Source organism: Pteropus vampyrus, unplaced genomic scaffold (genome assembly GCF_000151845.1).
Source record: "Pteropus vampyrus isolate Shadow unplaced genomic scaffold, Pvam_2.0 Scaffold68, whole genome shotgun sequence".
NCBI lineage: Eukaryota > Metazoa > Chordata > Mammalia > Chiroptera > Pteropodidae > Pteropus > Pteropus vampyrus.
This window is the reverse complement of record NW_011888849.1, coordinates 1,654,870-1,670,134: the sequence shown is the minus strand read 5'-3', so window position 1 is coordinate 1,670,134 and position 15,265 is coordinate 1,654,870. Positions and strand designations below refer to the sequence as shown.

Below are 15,265 nucleotides of genomic sequence, written 5' to 3'. Positions count from 1 at the left end.
CCATGATGTAGTTACTGAGGAACAAACTAGCAGAAGTCTGAAGTGAACCATTACCAGGTGTGTGATGACTGGCCATGTGGAACAGCAGAGCTGCGCTCAAGGTACCTTTGCACATTCAACAACGATATCCTGAATTAATACTATGTTTGAGTTGCTTTAATAGCTACTCAAATGAGCTAGACACAAACCCTAGTCTTAAGAAACATATAAGCTAACGAGGGATATGGAGATGTACTTCAATCACAATGCAAAAGGAGAAGTGCTGAGTAACTTAAATAAGGGAAGGTTCAGAAAACCTGTGCTGGGAAGTCAGCATAGGAAGTGATAACTTCTAGCTGGGAGTGTTAGAAAATGTTTAATGGAATAAGATGGGCCTGGAAGGATGAATAGGGGTAGACATAGGTCCATGAGGAAATGGGGGTTAGGGGGTGGAATGGAACACTATTTTCAGGAGAATAAAATAGCTGGGGGGTAAAAAAAAAAAAAGCACAGACCATGCATGCATGGGAAATAATCAATAATTGAGTTTGGCTGAACAAACAAACAAGAAAAACAAAAAAACAATGCTTCTCATCCCTGGTCTAACATACTTCCCACTAGACAATTTTGAACAATAATGAAAATAATGCTTAATGAGTTTTTATAGCAACAGAAACCACTGTCAATGCAAAATTAACCCAACACTGCAAACTCTAAAATATTATTATCCATTCCTTATGTTAATTCCTCATAAAGTATGCATGTAATGAAAACATGTTGTTATCTGCGTGTGGCTTTCCTAAAACTATTTCTGCCAAAGGCTCCTATGGCGTTCCAATTAAATATTATGATTCCAGTTTTCATTTTATTTCATGATTCACAATCAATATTTCTTTAGCATTGTGATATTTTTACTTCCTAACTCCTCTATACTCAATTATCCATCAATTCCAGTATCATTCTCTTCAGAATAATTGCCTGCCTCAATTTCACTTCTTTGGCCCACCTATAGATAATTTTCTGGCAGAATTTTCTTTCTTCGACCATACTTTTATAAATAGAAGATCCCAGTAGATCTTTACTGTAAAACTATACCTTATTATCCAAATGAATTCAATCTACCTGTAATCGCCCACAATATTATGTCAAAATAGTTCATTACCAAAATTGTAACATTTCAACTTACTGTCAGGGAGCTGAACTTCTCTGTACCGAACTAGCTGACTGGGAAGGAGAGGTTTCGTATGTGCATGTTCAATAAGAGTGTCTTCAACCATCTGCATAATACCTAATGCAGCCTGTGGAAAAAGACAGGTCACAGTACACAAAAACACAAATGTATCTTGTCTGTGAAAATAAAGAGTATGTTGAATGACAGCCAATACAATATGAAAACATGCTTGTTTAATAAACTAGCCTAGTTTATCATAGAAACCGATTTTTAAATCTTAAATACATTTGAACCTATTCAAATGAATAAAAATTGAAATTTTCAATTTGCAATATAGTCAATATGGTATTAGTGAAGAGAAACAGAGACTCAGGCAGTCTCAATGCTGGGAGAAAGACACTGCTGAAGTTGGAGACATTATCGGTGATAAAAAGTTGGTCCCAAGTAAACAACACCTGGGGTTATAGCAAAGCAAAGGAGGTGAGCATAAGGCTATATTTTGAATAAAACTGACCTTGGTAAGAATCCTGTGTCTGCCAGACTTATTAGCATCTGACCTTAGGCATATTGTTTTGGAGCTAGTATAGCAGAGTGGTAGAGAGTGTTGGCTCTTGAGACAGACTGTCATAGGAATTTTGGAGTGCTATCCACGTGGTAAACACTTGGCATTTGCTATTTAATTTAATTCTAATAACTCTAATGTTACAAATAGGGCAACTGAGGTTAAGACCTTTTCAGAAGATTACATATCTAGTATGTGGTACGGTCAGGATTTGAATCTAGGCTATCTGATTCCACGCCATGTGCTCTTATCCACTATATAGTCCTGCTGTCCTATAGAGTAGGGGAAATTATTCCACTTATTATGATCACACAAGGTTCACAGCTAACCATGATCATTCTACTTCCCCTATGTTCCTCCTACCTTCCTCCACAGAGCAGAGAAGGTGAGTGAACACTAACATGTTTATAATCACACTGCGGTAGTTAATAGTCTTAGACTAGAGCAAAAATTCTCTTGCACTGATCCACAACAGACTTTTAAAACCTCAACTACCTACCTGCTTTGTTATGTTTCCATGTAGAAGGGCTTCAATGTGCAGACGTGACAGGAGCTGAGGTATGAAGGCCTTAAGGCGAGGAAGGGTGACATCTGTAAAAGTGTAAGAAATAGTGAGCTCTACCTATAAGGTTTTTTTTAAAAAAAGGGGATAATTTGAGATTTACAGAAGAGTCTGGAGTTCAAAAATAGTAGAGTTCCTATATACTATTCACCTAGTTTTCCCTAATGTTAACATCTTTCATAACCATTGTACAGTGATCAAAAGTAAGACATTAACACTGATACAACACTATTAACTAAAATACAGACTTTACCTGGATTTCAATTTTTCCACTAACATCTTTTTCTGTTCCAGGATCTAGTCTACAGTCGCATCTTGCATTTAGTTATCATGTGTCCTTAGTTTCCCCCAATCTGTGACAGTTCCTTGGTCATTCTTTGTCTTTCATGACCTTAAGATTTCTGAAGAGTACTGTTCAGCTATTTCATCGAATGCCCTTTATTTGGGTTTGCCTAATGTTTTCTCATGATTAAACTGAGTTTATGTACCACTAGGAAGAATACCACAAAGGTAAAATGCCCTTCTCAGTGCATCACATCAGGGGTGCATGATGTTGATATGCTGTAGTGATGTTGACACTTGGTCACAGTGGTGTCTGCCAGATGTCTTCACTGTCAGTGCACTGTTTTATTCTTTTTGTTATTACTGAGTAACACATGTATGCTCAACAAGCAGTTAGGAAAAGCCATTCTACTCATCGATGGTTACTTTTCCCATTATAATTAATATTTAGGCAGAAATATTTTGAAACTATACAAATATCCTGTTTTTCCTTAAATTTTGCCCACTAATTTTAGCATCTATTGGTGTATACTGCCTGTATCAATTATTATTATGGCATCCTAAAAGTGAGTTTTCTACTCCCCACTTTCCTTTTACATGTATTGATTTAATTCTTCAATAAGGAAGCATTGTCCCTTCTCCATTAGGACCATCGTACTGATAACTGCTACAATGTATGAGAAAATTAGTGACTTAAAGAGAGACATGGGAAGGGAATTAACAAGTGCTTACTATGGGTCAGGCATCTTACCGATGTTATAGACTGTAAAGTATGTACTATTATCCTCAGTTTAAAGATGAGAAAACTGAGGTTTAGAAAATTTAAGTTTCTTGTCCAAAATCATCAAGCTAGTAAGTTACAGAGCTGGCATTTGATCCTTAGTCTAATTCCAAAGGGCACTCGTTGCTCTCCAAGGCACTGCCCTAGGACCCTCCCTATACCTCACCGCTCTCTACAGACCTTTATCACGACACTTACTCTTTTGCCTTTACTACAATGATCTGTTTACACTTTTGCTTCGCCACTAGGCTGGAGCTACCTGATCAAAGAAACCCAATCAAAATGATGGTTTTTTTTTTTTTCCTTTCATCTTTTTCTTTTTAATCTCAAGCACCTGGAATCTAGGGCCTGGCACATAGAGGGCAGTTAGTAAATGTTGTTGGATCACACTGAACTCTGAGGTTCTTGCTACCCCAGCACCTGGATAGCTGACTGATTTAGAGTCATCGGGGAGCCAGCTTCTCAGACTGAGTTGTCTCCCGAATAAGCCGTGTTTGTATTACGGGATTGTTGTATGAATATATATATCAAAACAGAATGATTACTTGTTAGAGTAGAGAATTTCAACTAAAAAAGTACTACCTTTTTCTTTATAAAATATATTTTGGGAAGGTTTCACATGCCTATGAGACACTTTAGAGCTTATTCTGCTTAAAATTCACAAAACGTCTGACCCAGACCCTGACCCAGACAAGGGGGGGTATCCCAAAACCTCTGCGTTTTGATCATGCTGAATGCAAGCTCAATTTCTTGAAAAATATATTTAAAATATGTGTTTTTTTTTTAAAAGGTAAGATTCTTGCATTTAACTAGACGCAACTCACAATCATTTTGTAAAGAAAAGTATGTTAACTGTCCAGATTAAAAATGTATCTGTTCTAGTTCATGAATTTTATAATCTATAAGCCTATCCAATGCCTGAGGCAACCAATAAAATAATGATTTTCAATACTTGCTCTTGATTTGTCAATGAAGACATCAAAAGCATAATGTTACATGATAAGTATAAGGATTTGTCATATAAAATCATTAAAAATTCAAAATGCTTTCCTTATTGCTGAGCATATAGAAAGATTAACTGATAAAGTAATGCTAAGAAGTGAAAAAGATAAAACAATAAAAAAGAGTGATATCAGTCACATTCTTTACAATAAAACAATCCTAAAAGTAATTTCACTCCATTCCATAGGCATTCATTAGACACACACACGAAGGATGTAATACTGCACTAGATACTAAGTAAAGAGGATAAAAGGAAGGCATAATCGCTGCCCTCCCAGAATTCAGGACTATCGAACAAAGCCTCTGAAAACTAGATTTAAGATTTTAGAAAAAAAGAAACAAAAGATGACTCTTCAGTCTTTACACATTTCCTAGTTTTTAACCGAACTGAACAGATCTAAAGATGCTTGAGTATTCTTTCCGTGGGATAAGACTTTCAAATCTGGCCCTCTTTTCCTTTCCTGAATACTTCACTATTAACAAGGTAAGTACTTGAGTCAAAACATTTAGTCATCAGAAGAAATCTATGAACAGTAATAATTAACTGCTGTTGATCCAAGCTGAAAACATCAAATACGGCTACGCTGCCTTCAAAAGTCACCACTGCTTTTATAAAAAGTATGCAAATCTGGCTTTAAGAGAACTACATCTTATTAGAAAGCATAAACACTAGATTATCAGGATAAAACAAAATGATTTTAGAAAAAAAATGAAAAAAGCATTAGGCTATTAGCAGAAAAAGTCTTACCATCCAGGGCTTCTTTTAATTCATCTTTAGTCCAGGCCACCTCAGTCATCAGCAAGCGGAGGTAGTACATGGCGTGCTGGTGAGGCTGTTCAGCTCGGAAATTGTTAAGAGATCGCATGTACTAGTGAAGGGAGACATGGGTTCATTAATTTTATAAGTCTTTTAAAAATCATTTCATATCACCTTATGAACAAAAAAAAAATAATAGATTATAAAAATAAGTTCAGAAAACTTACTGCCTCTTTGATAATTTCAAATCTTTTTTCATCAATCTCAAAGGTAGCCATTTTCTCAATAATCTTCTTTAGCAATATTGGCTGCTTGTCATTGTAACCTTTCACTGAGAGCTAAAGAAAGAGTTCATGGTATTAAAAGTCTAAAAATATTATGAAACGACTTTAAGCCTGATCGTAAACATTTAGGAAATCATCAAATCAGGTGTATTCAAATAAAAATGAAATAAGAAATTCAATTAATTTAACTTCTCATAAATATAATTTAACACTGAGAAGATAACATTAACCATCTCTGTTTACTAAAACCCAAAAGCATAATTTTGCTTTTCCTACACAAAATCAGTAGTACGAAAACTCACCTGATGCCAAACTATGGCAGCACACGTTACGTCATCAAAATTCAAGTTCTTATTATACCAAAATTAATTACAGAATGTATTTTAAGTTTATTCTTCAAAAAGAATTTTTAAGGAAAGGCAGGCTTAAAATTTTTATAGTAAAAAGGTAAAAAAATCACAGGGGAGCGTTACCTACAAATGATTGGATATGTCCTCAAGTTGTTTAAATTTAAATATTTTTAAAAACACATTTGGAGAAATCAGGCAGCCCCAATTTTGTATATGGCATTTTGCCACTTTTCTCATTCAATCACCAATTGTTTGTTTGATGAGTCCTGCTGATGTTCCAAAAGCCAATGGCAAAATGAATGTGTAGTGAGGATACATTGTATGTACCATCAGGATTTTGCCTTAGGACAATTTACTTTAACAGTCCTTGAAAACATAACATTTTGAAAAGCGGGGGATGCCTATTATTACATTTCCCATTATTACATTTCCACATGGTGGCACCCACCAAAGTTGAGGATACACTGCAATCAGAATATCTACGAAAACTTCTACCTTATAAAAATGATAGGCAAGAAACTTCAGCAGGAGTGCAGGTCCTTGGCCATGGAGAGCACATCACATACTATGGGAACTAGACTGATAACTAGCTGAAAGCCCATTTTACCACAAATAAAATATTATTTATATTAATGGTAATATGCTACTAAAACTCAATAGTGAAAAAATAATAGATTATTATTTTTCTATTTGGAGTTTATTTTGATCTCTGAACTTCAAATTTCCCCGGACTCTGAGAATGGTTAGGTTGTATACATTCTTATACATTAAACGAAAGCTACAAGAAAATTAACTTTTGTGAAGAAAAAAAGTCGCTACAAAATAAATAAAATTTAAAAACTCTAAAACTTTTTGCATAAGAATTTATAAAGAGGAGTACCCAGCACATGCTCTCATTTTAGTTGTTACTAAAACATACACTATATTTTCAAGAGTGAAGATGAATGTGTGCCATAAAAGGAATGTTAATTTAAAAATGAGATATAAGTTTGGAAATGTCAGTCAAGAGAAAGGACCTAGTTATCTCTTAGAGTGCACTTAATAGTGTTTATTTTAAAACACACTTAAAAGTAGTTAATGATGCATGCTATAAAAAAATTAAATGAAAACGTCACATGCTTTTGAACACAGAAACTTTCTAATACTGTCAGCAGAAATAAAAGAAGCTCATATATAAATAAAATTCAAGCATCACAACAATAACTATGGACATCTTTCACTTACAGATGTTAATATACTCAAATACATGGAAAGAACAACATGCTTTTAGGATTAATATGTTAAGCTTTCAAGCAGAGAAACATGCAAATAAATGTAGCACACAGACATGTTCACAAGATGCACTAAACTACTAAATCATTCATTAGTGTAGCTAATACTAATTTGAGTCCTTCAGTCATTAAAAAGTTGCAAGGGAAAAACCATCAATCTTCTTGTTTAAAAATGCAGAAGTTAATAGTTTTCCCAAGCTCAACATAATGCTTAAACGGTGTGGTGCCTTTTCTTTGGTTTTCATTTTACTTACAAGTATTGCATTCATTCCTGATGCAATGCCATAGCTCAAACCTGAGAGGCGTGCTGCATATGTATACTCTTTTAAATCATCCTTCAATAACCTGATAAACAGGTATGTCATGTTGCAATGGAGAGGATCAGCATAAATGTAGCGACTAACAAAAAGAAAAACAAAAGAAATGCTTTGATACCTCAAGCAGTGGCATGGTAATGAAGAAACATGACCGAAGAGTATGGATATGCAGCCTCATGATCTGAATTGCTAGGGAAACAGGATAGGCCAACCTTATGTTTTACAATGGCAACACGACGTCATTTTGTTATCAAAGACCAAGACTTCAGATATGGAATGGGTAAGACCTAAACCTAAACCAGGGTCCAATTTTTAGGAGAAAAATATGACAATCTGATGAAAGATGTAAAAAAAAAAGAAAAAGAAAAAGAAAAAGAAACCAAGGAAAATTTGCATTATATGAATGGTATATTCCTGAATACTTAAAATAAGAGCTAACTTAAAATTAAATGATGAGAAAATATGATTAGCTATAAAGATTAAAAAAAAAGAAATTAAACTCATACCCTCAATCAAAAACGCTTCCATCAAATCAATGTAAAAAACGTTGATGAGTGGAAGGCTCTAAGACATGGGTACTTACATACATCCCATAGATGGTATTTTGGAGGTCATAGCTCAAGCCTGCTAGCTCTGCTGCATATGCATACTCGTTGAGTGAGTCTTTGAGGAGCTCAAGGTACAAATAGGCCATGTTACAGTGCAAGGGGTCCACATAAGCAAATGGGCTGGAAGAAAATGTTGACAGTAAAATAGCTGATTTATTACTTCCCAATGTGATGTGTGGCCTTTCGAGATGGATCAAGAAACTGAACACCGGTTAACATAATCTCCTGAAGGTATGGTTTGAATTCTTGAGTCTGTCTCTTCTCATGAGGGGAAAAAAAAAAGATGGCTAAAGAAGAAGTCTGAAACATGTCATGTGTGTGGGTGGTGGTGAAAAGGGAGAAGAAACTGCTTACCCCAGATCGTGTGGCAGAACTGACAAGTGAGAAACGCAGGGCAGGTAAGGAGTGGAACCAGACAAAATGCATGCCTACGTTTGGGCTAATAGGAGGAGGTATGGCTGAAAGATCTGATATAGCACTGGCATGTCCTCTTTCTCCTTCTAAGCAAGTCAAACCCTTGGTGAAAAGGAGTATGAGATTGAGAAGTTTGTGTGCAATGATTAAATGAACTTAAAAGAGAAAAATCGAGACTTGTGAAAATGTTCGCTTGTCTCTGAGTTGCCCCCAAACCAATAAAGCTAGAGCACTAACAGTAACATAACTTATAATTTCCACTGTATAACTGCAGCCAGAACCAGGAAAAAAATTTAAAATAGGAAAATATTTAAGTGAGAAAGAGCAACAAAAGAGAGGAACCAATTACAGAGCATAAGAACTAAACAGGATCACAGAGATCACCTAATTTAAATCTTCATTTCCCAATTAAGAAATATAATTTTCCTCATGTCACCTGGGCTGACAGCGGCAGTTAGGATTCAAATTTAAGTCAAGTGACCTACTCATTTGACTATGTGAAACTGCTTACCTTTATAAGAAGATTCATTTACTCAACAAAAAATGTATTATACTTACTACAATGCTAGGCTCTTCTTCAGGTACTGAGAATAAAAAAGGAACAAATTGGGCAAAGACCCTGACCCCAGAGTTTATAGTCCAGTTAGAGGAGACAAATAATAAATTTAAATATGATTCATCATGTGGTGATAGTGCTAAGGAGAAAAATTAAGCAGAGAAAGGGGAACAGAAGTGACAGGTAGTGGAGGCGGGACAGAAAGATTGCTAACGTGGTTAATCGAGGAGTCTCTAATAAGGTGACATTTGGGTTCAGACTTGAAAGAAGCAAAGGAGTAAGCCCTGAGGATATCTGGGTAGGGTGAAGAACATTCCATGTTGAGAAAAGAGCTTGTGTGAAGGACCTCAGGTAGGTGCCCACTTGGCTTGTTTGGCAGCAAATTAAAAAGTTTCACTCTATCTATGGCACAGTAAATATAACTAATGTACTAACAGCAAAGCCAACAATTTTATCAAAAACTGATAATGAAGAAAAAATAGGGGTAAAATGCTTAGTCACTTTAGAGAATTAAGATTAAAGAGAAAACTACAGCTATACAAACATTCTCCATCTGGAAAATCTAAATGAATGCTCACTCTGTCACTGAATTTCTTAAAGTATTATACATAATGACGGACTTTCCTTTTTAGGCAAACAGCAGCTCAGAAACTTAGGGCACAATTCACAAAAGCAAAATCATTAAAACAAAAGAATCCACGAAGGGCTCAGCCCTACAGGCACCTATGTACCTTTCTTAGGCGGAAGTGAAAAGCCAGAAAAAGCCAAGTCTGGCAGCTCAAAGCCCTACGGGCTCAAGCTCAGAGTGCAGGTCCAGGAAGTGTCTTAAAATGCCGCATCCACGGCAACTGTACTGGTGAACTGAAGAGGGTCCTAAACTAACTTTTAAAAGAGAACATGATTCAACTAGAATGCTTAAATTCTGGTTCGTCTGTTAATTTAAAAAACAACAACAACAACATTATTTTGTAATCAGATGCTGTATACTTAAATATAGATCACAAAGTTTTAAAAACTGTAAGTAGGCATAATATAATCCTATTTCTGAAAAGATTAAAAGATATACATACATAGAAGATTTCTGCCAGAATACACAAGAAACCTGAGTGTTCACCTCTAGGGAGACCAGAATACAGAGAGGGATTGGTGGAAAACAAACATTTTTAATTCTAAGAATTATGCTGGGCAGTTTAAAGAACACAAAAATGTCAAACGGTCTCTGAGAAAATATTCTGAAGCCAAATCAAAGAAGCCAAATGGGAAAGTACAGGCATATCCCTCGTTTTATTGAGCTTTGATATACTGCACTTCACAGATGTTGTGAGTTTTACAAACTAAAGGCAAGATCTTCCACCAGCAAAAAAAGTACGACTCGCTTTATTGAGGTACTACTTTATTGCAGTGGTTTGGAACCGAACCAGCCATGTCTCTGAGATATGCCTCTGAGCAAGCCAGGGATAGAGAAAGCCATATCTAAGGGCTCCAACATAATGAGCTAGAAAAGACTCAAGATCATTTAATAACTACTACCTCTTCTTCTGGATAAATTCCAAGAATACAAAACCAACAAAAAACAACAAAAAACACCCCCAAATTATTTAATTTTTCTTAAATGAAACTTCTCGGTAAGTCTATAGCCGCCCAGATTCCAAAATCCTAAAGGTCAGCATGGCCCTCCTAAGAGCTAACTTAAATCACTTCAGTCACAGGGTGTTCTCATCAATGAAAGGCAGCACGAACAACTGTGGTTCTTACAATATCCCGTAACAGCAGCAGTCTTCCCTCGTCTAGGCTAAATAATTCCTTTTATTTCTAGACATGGATCCTCAAGGAAGCAAAGAAAACTTTTAGAAATGTAATTGTTGATTTTTATAGGAAGCTTTGTAGCTAGATTCATCTTACATACCTGAAAAATTCAAAGTTGAGACAAGCCTTCGGCAAGAAAAACTTATCATCTTGTTTGAACCAGAGTTTGCTCATAGCTGTATCCTGTAATGGAGAAAAAATCTGGTTATGAAAATATGGGCATATGGAAAAATCAAATAACCCTTCAAGAAGAGAAAGGCAAAGGCAATAGTTGAGAGTTTTGCTCTGGAGAGGCTGCTGCCTCATGGCCTTGAAGTATATTCAGAGGGTCAGCAGGTGGGAAGTGAAGACAGAAGACTGGTGATGCCAGTAGCATCTACTTCCTTCTTGGGTCTTCAGAGAATATTAAAAAGAGGCCCCTATCTGTCAATAGACTTTCGGTTACAGTCCAGACTTACTCTTTTTTTTTTTCTGCAAAGAAAATAATTCCCTAGATTCTATGTTTTTAGCAGTTTTGTTTACTTGCTTGCTTGCTTTAGCATTTCTAGCCTTTTAATATTTGTATTATTCTCTCTGCAACTTTTCTGTCACCTCTTTGGATGTGAGCCCTCCCTCCCACAAATCAACATAGTACTAAATGCAAGAAATCATTTATTTAGTCCCTTCCATGTAATAGGTCTGTCCTCTGAATTTAAAATCGCTGAGTCTAACATGTTACCTTAATAAGAGAAGGGTATGGTGTTGCTTCTTTTTCTAATGCTAAAATCTCAAAATTTGTAGGAATAAATTCATTCTTCGTTGGAAGCTTAAATTTCCCATTCAGGTCAGCATTTTGCCATTTCTAGGTGAATAATGAAAAATACAACAGTTTAAAATAGTCACTTTGCTTAATATCCAGGCAAATATTAAGGAGATAAACATTGCACAGCATTCTTTTCTATCATATATAAAGAGGCTACTCCCAAGATCTACCGATGACTTTTTATGAAACTTGAGGTGGAGTCTCTGGTACTAATCAAGGTTTTATACTTACCTGTCTTTCCTTTTTATACATCTCCAAAATGACCAGCTGAGGTTAAGGAACTATCTGAGACAGTGGAACACTGAGAGGCTAATTGGTTCGTGTGAAGATCACATTTACTTTAGCTCTAAAGAACAGAGAATAATTTGTACAGGGACATTTCCCTCAACTGCTAGGCAATAGGTCATTTACATAAAAGTTAAAATTTCAGCTACACTCAGTTACTTGCATGTGTGGCTTGAAAGCTAGGCTAAAGGAAGCTTTTTTCATTTTAGTATTTCTTCTTAAAGGCCTGGTCCACACCTCTTGCAGATGGCTGTGTGAACTTTCAAGTGAAGCAGTAATTCAAGCACAAGGTTAAGGACAAATTCGAGACAAGTCTGGATTGTGGGACAGGGCTGACAACCTGCAGGCTGGATCTGTTCCATGGGCTAGTGCCAAAAACTAAGTGGGACAGATCACAGGACATCGATTGTTAAACTTTAATTTACAAGACTTTTCATTATTTTTTTTTTAAAGAAAAAAGAAAGAAAGAGAGAAAAAGAAAGGAAGAGAGGAAGGGAGGGAGAGAGAGAGAAAGAGAAAAAGAAAAGAAAAGAAAAGAAAAGAAAAGAAAAAAGAAAAGGAAAGAAAAGAAAAAAAGAAAAAAGAAAAGAAAAGAAAAAGAAAAAAAGCAATCGACTGCCAATAATTCTGGGTTCAGTAATTTGGCCTCCAGATGATGTGGCACAGCCTTGCAGCTTCTGCAGTTCTATTTTGGTCCCTGCATTTGTGCCTTTTGGCACTGGGATAGTGGGGATGTTGCCATATTATTTATAAGTAGCAAATGAAGTCTCCAGAATGGCTGGATAATAGGAACTGGCAAACACTTAGCAAGTAATTTCACTGCTGAGCTCCCAGATAAATTTGTTTCTAAAAAATGCACATTCAGGGCAGGGTTGTGATGATCGGAACTTGGTGAATAGGGGTTCTCTCTTGTTTTAGGATTAGTTCAGACCCAGCACTAATTCATGGGAGATCAGCTTTCCTCAGTTTAGCAAGATGGGTATTTTCACACACTAAAGGGCTCCAGTGATCTCCTTCTGTGCCATGAATATGTCAGAGAAGTACCAGCAATAATTTTCTTTCTTAACCTATTTCTTCTTTTTTCTGTATCATTACACAGGTACATTTAAGAAATGCCCATTACTTGAGTTTAACTAGAATCTAATCAGAGCAAGGCTTTCTGGTATTTTCCTATGAATAAAGAACACAACCTCAAAGCTACAGCTACACAGCCAATAAGAACTGAAAAAGTACTGGACAGGTAGATAAGGTTCACGACTACTGACGAATGGAGTAACGTACTATCCAAACATACTAATTTCCCTTCAATGACAAAATGAGCAATGATAGAACGTGAGGCATATAATATAGGCCCTCCTAAAGTGAAGACAGCATGAATCCCAGAGACTGCTCCCTGCCTGTCTTCCCGGCGAGATCATGAGCTCTCTGTAGCCCTTGCATCTGTCTTTCATGCTCCCTACTACCATCTCTTCCTGCCTGTCTTGGTATCCTTGCTTCTCTGTGTACTTTGCGGACTTCAATGACCTTCGGCTGAATGAGGCTGGGAGTCTGCCTGACAGCCCTGCTGGTTGACAGGCACATGAGAAGGTGGCCATAGTGGCATTCCTTCATGTAAAACCTAAATTCCAGCTCTCCATCTCCTTGTTCACTCCTCTTAGGACAGTACACATAGCACTGGGCCGTCACTCACCACACCCTGGGCTGTGAGCTGGTTGACCTAGGGAGTTCATGTTCTTGTGTGTCTCTCATAAATCAGGCTTATTCACAAGTGAGTTAACCTTACCTCGATGACTTCATCTGATATCGCTTCTTGTTTGTAGTGGGTTCCGTACCACTCTTCTGTGCGATCAGTTTTTCCTTCGAAAGATTTGGAAACTATTGCAACCCTAGAGATAGGTGTAAAAAGCAAACAGGGGGGGAAAAAAACCCTATAAACTCACATTGTATATATAAAATTATAAGTCCCGACTCATAAAAATGTAAATGATATCCAAAAATACGTTGGGCCTTTAAGACCCAGTAAATCCTACAAGGCTTAGCTGAAACAGGCGACGTATGTACAGAGGTTCCTGATCACAGTCTCTCTTATCCTTTGGTTGTAGCCCCTCATTTTTAGTGTGGAAAAGTATTTGCAGGAGATTCTTGTCGATATGCTATCATCTAAATTTTTTAAAGAGTAGTAGCTAGAAAAAAAATGTAACAGGTCAGCCATTAAGAAATGTTCAGAGGGAATGAATAGTTGTTATGGCTAGATGGGACCCATTCAGAAATAATAAGAATCCTGAATATATACATTAAAAGGCAATATAGTTCCTAAATAATAAATTCTCAAGAGACTTGTGAATAATCCCTGAGAGAGAAAAGGAGAAGACATCCAAGAATGAGAAGCTTCATAGATAACTATGGTGAATTCAAACAGAATTAGTAGAAAGGGCACAGACCTGGACATCAGAAACTTAGATTCTGGTAGAAAGCTGTGACTCACTTTCTTTGAGATCTTGCCAAAATCAAGGTTAAGATCCAAATTAGGCATGTCTCTGGGTTTTAGTTTCAATACTTTAAAAAAAAAATTCAAACTAGGACTCTACCCTTCCGCTAGTAGAATATAGTGTGATATCAAATCTTATTTTTTAAAGGATACGCACAGAAGAAAGGTGAAAAAAATCTATTGAGACTCAAATCAAACTTAAAGAACAGTGACAGGAAGGCTAAAGTGCAAAGCAAACTGAGGTTCATGAAAATTGGTTAAAAAAATTTTTTTAAAGGGGTTCTTAAAGTAAGAAAAAAATCAAGAAAGGTTAGGCAAAAAGCTCAGCGGATTCAATCAACTTTTACAGAACCCATACTAGCTTGAATTCTGGTAAAGATAAAACACACTTTCTACCTAGAAGGAACTCATAATTCAATAGAATACATGACCTAAAGCAAAATATGATATAGTGATTTCATGTTAGTGGATGTCAGGGCTACTAATCTCTCATTTACACCATCTTAGAAAGAAACATGGGTCTGTAGATTGCAAAGGTGGACCAAACAATAGAAAAAAAGGAGTTGGAGCTCAGGATTATGAGTGAGCCAGCTAAGTGATTCAAATGAATTCCCATCTCCAACACAGATGAGTCACAAAATCTGATGCTTAGGCAACTAACAAATCCCAGTAGAATTACTCCCATCACCTTTTAGAATTACTGGAAGACAAGAGAAGAGGCAGAAGACTAGGGATGTGCAAATGCTCTAATTTTCAGAAAGGAAAAGGAGTGTAGCCTAAAAACCATAAACCGCTGGATTATGCATTGACCCCTGACAAAATCCTACAGTCAACTGTCAAACATTTAGACAAGAAGACAATTATCACAAGGACATGCATGGACTCACCAAGAATAATACCTCTCCCAAATGAATGGATTTATTTATGACTTAAGCAAGGCTTGTGGCAAAGACCCTATCACTGTATTTGTAGGTTTAATATGGTAAAA

General features: G+C 36.3%; 1 protein-coding gene across 3 annotated transcripts in view; it reads right to left on the bottom strand.

Annotated features, from left to right (window-relative positions):
• Nucleotides 1–15,265, bottom strand: part of IDE (insulin degrading enzyme) — a 104,096-nt gene that overhangs the window by 13,103 nt on the left and 75,728 nt on the right. For 2 of the 3 annotated variants that reach the window (XM_011361570.2, XM_023531440.1), the window contains exons 12-19: nucleotides 13,573–13,675; nucleotides 11,421–11,543; nucleotides 10,803–10,885; nucleotides 7,902–8,046; nucleotides 5,324–5,434; nucleotides 5,088–5,208; nucleotides 2,212–2,303; nucleotides 1,166–1,277 (exon numbers count right to left, since the gene is read on the bottom strand). In XM_011361570.2, the coding sequence (XP_011359872.1) occupies nucleotides 1,166–1,277; nucleotides 2,212–2,303; nucleotides 5,088–5,208; nucleotides 5,324–5,434; nucleotides 7,902–8,046; nucleotides 10,803–10,885; nucleotides 11,421–11,543; nucleotides 13,573–13,675 (890 nt within the window). Of the gene's footprint in view, nucleotides 1–1,165; nucleotides 1,278–2,211; nucleotides 2,304–5,087; nucleotides 5,209–5,323; nucleotides 5,435–7,255; nucleotides 7,401–7,901; nucleotides 8,047–10,802; nucleotides 10,886–11,420; nucleotides 11,544–13,572; nucleotides 13,676–15,265 lie in introns of all 3 variants that reach the window. The other variant, XM_023531441.1, reaches the window with a different exon arrangement.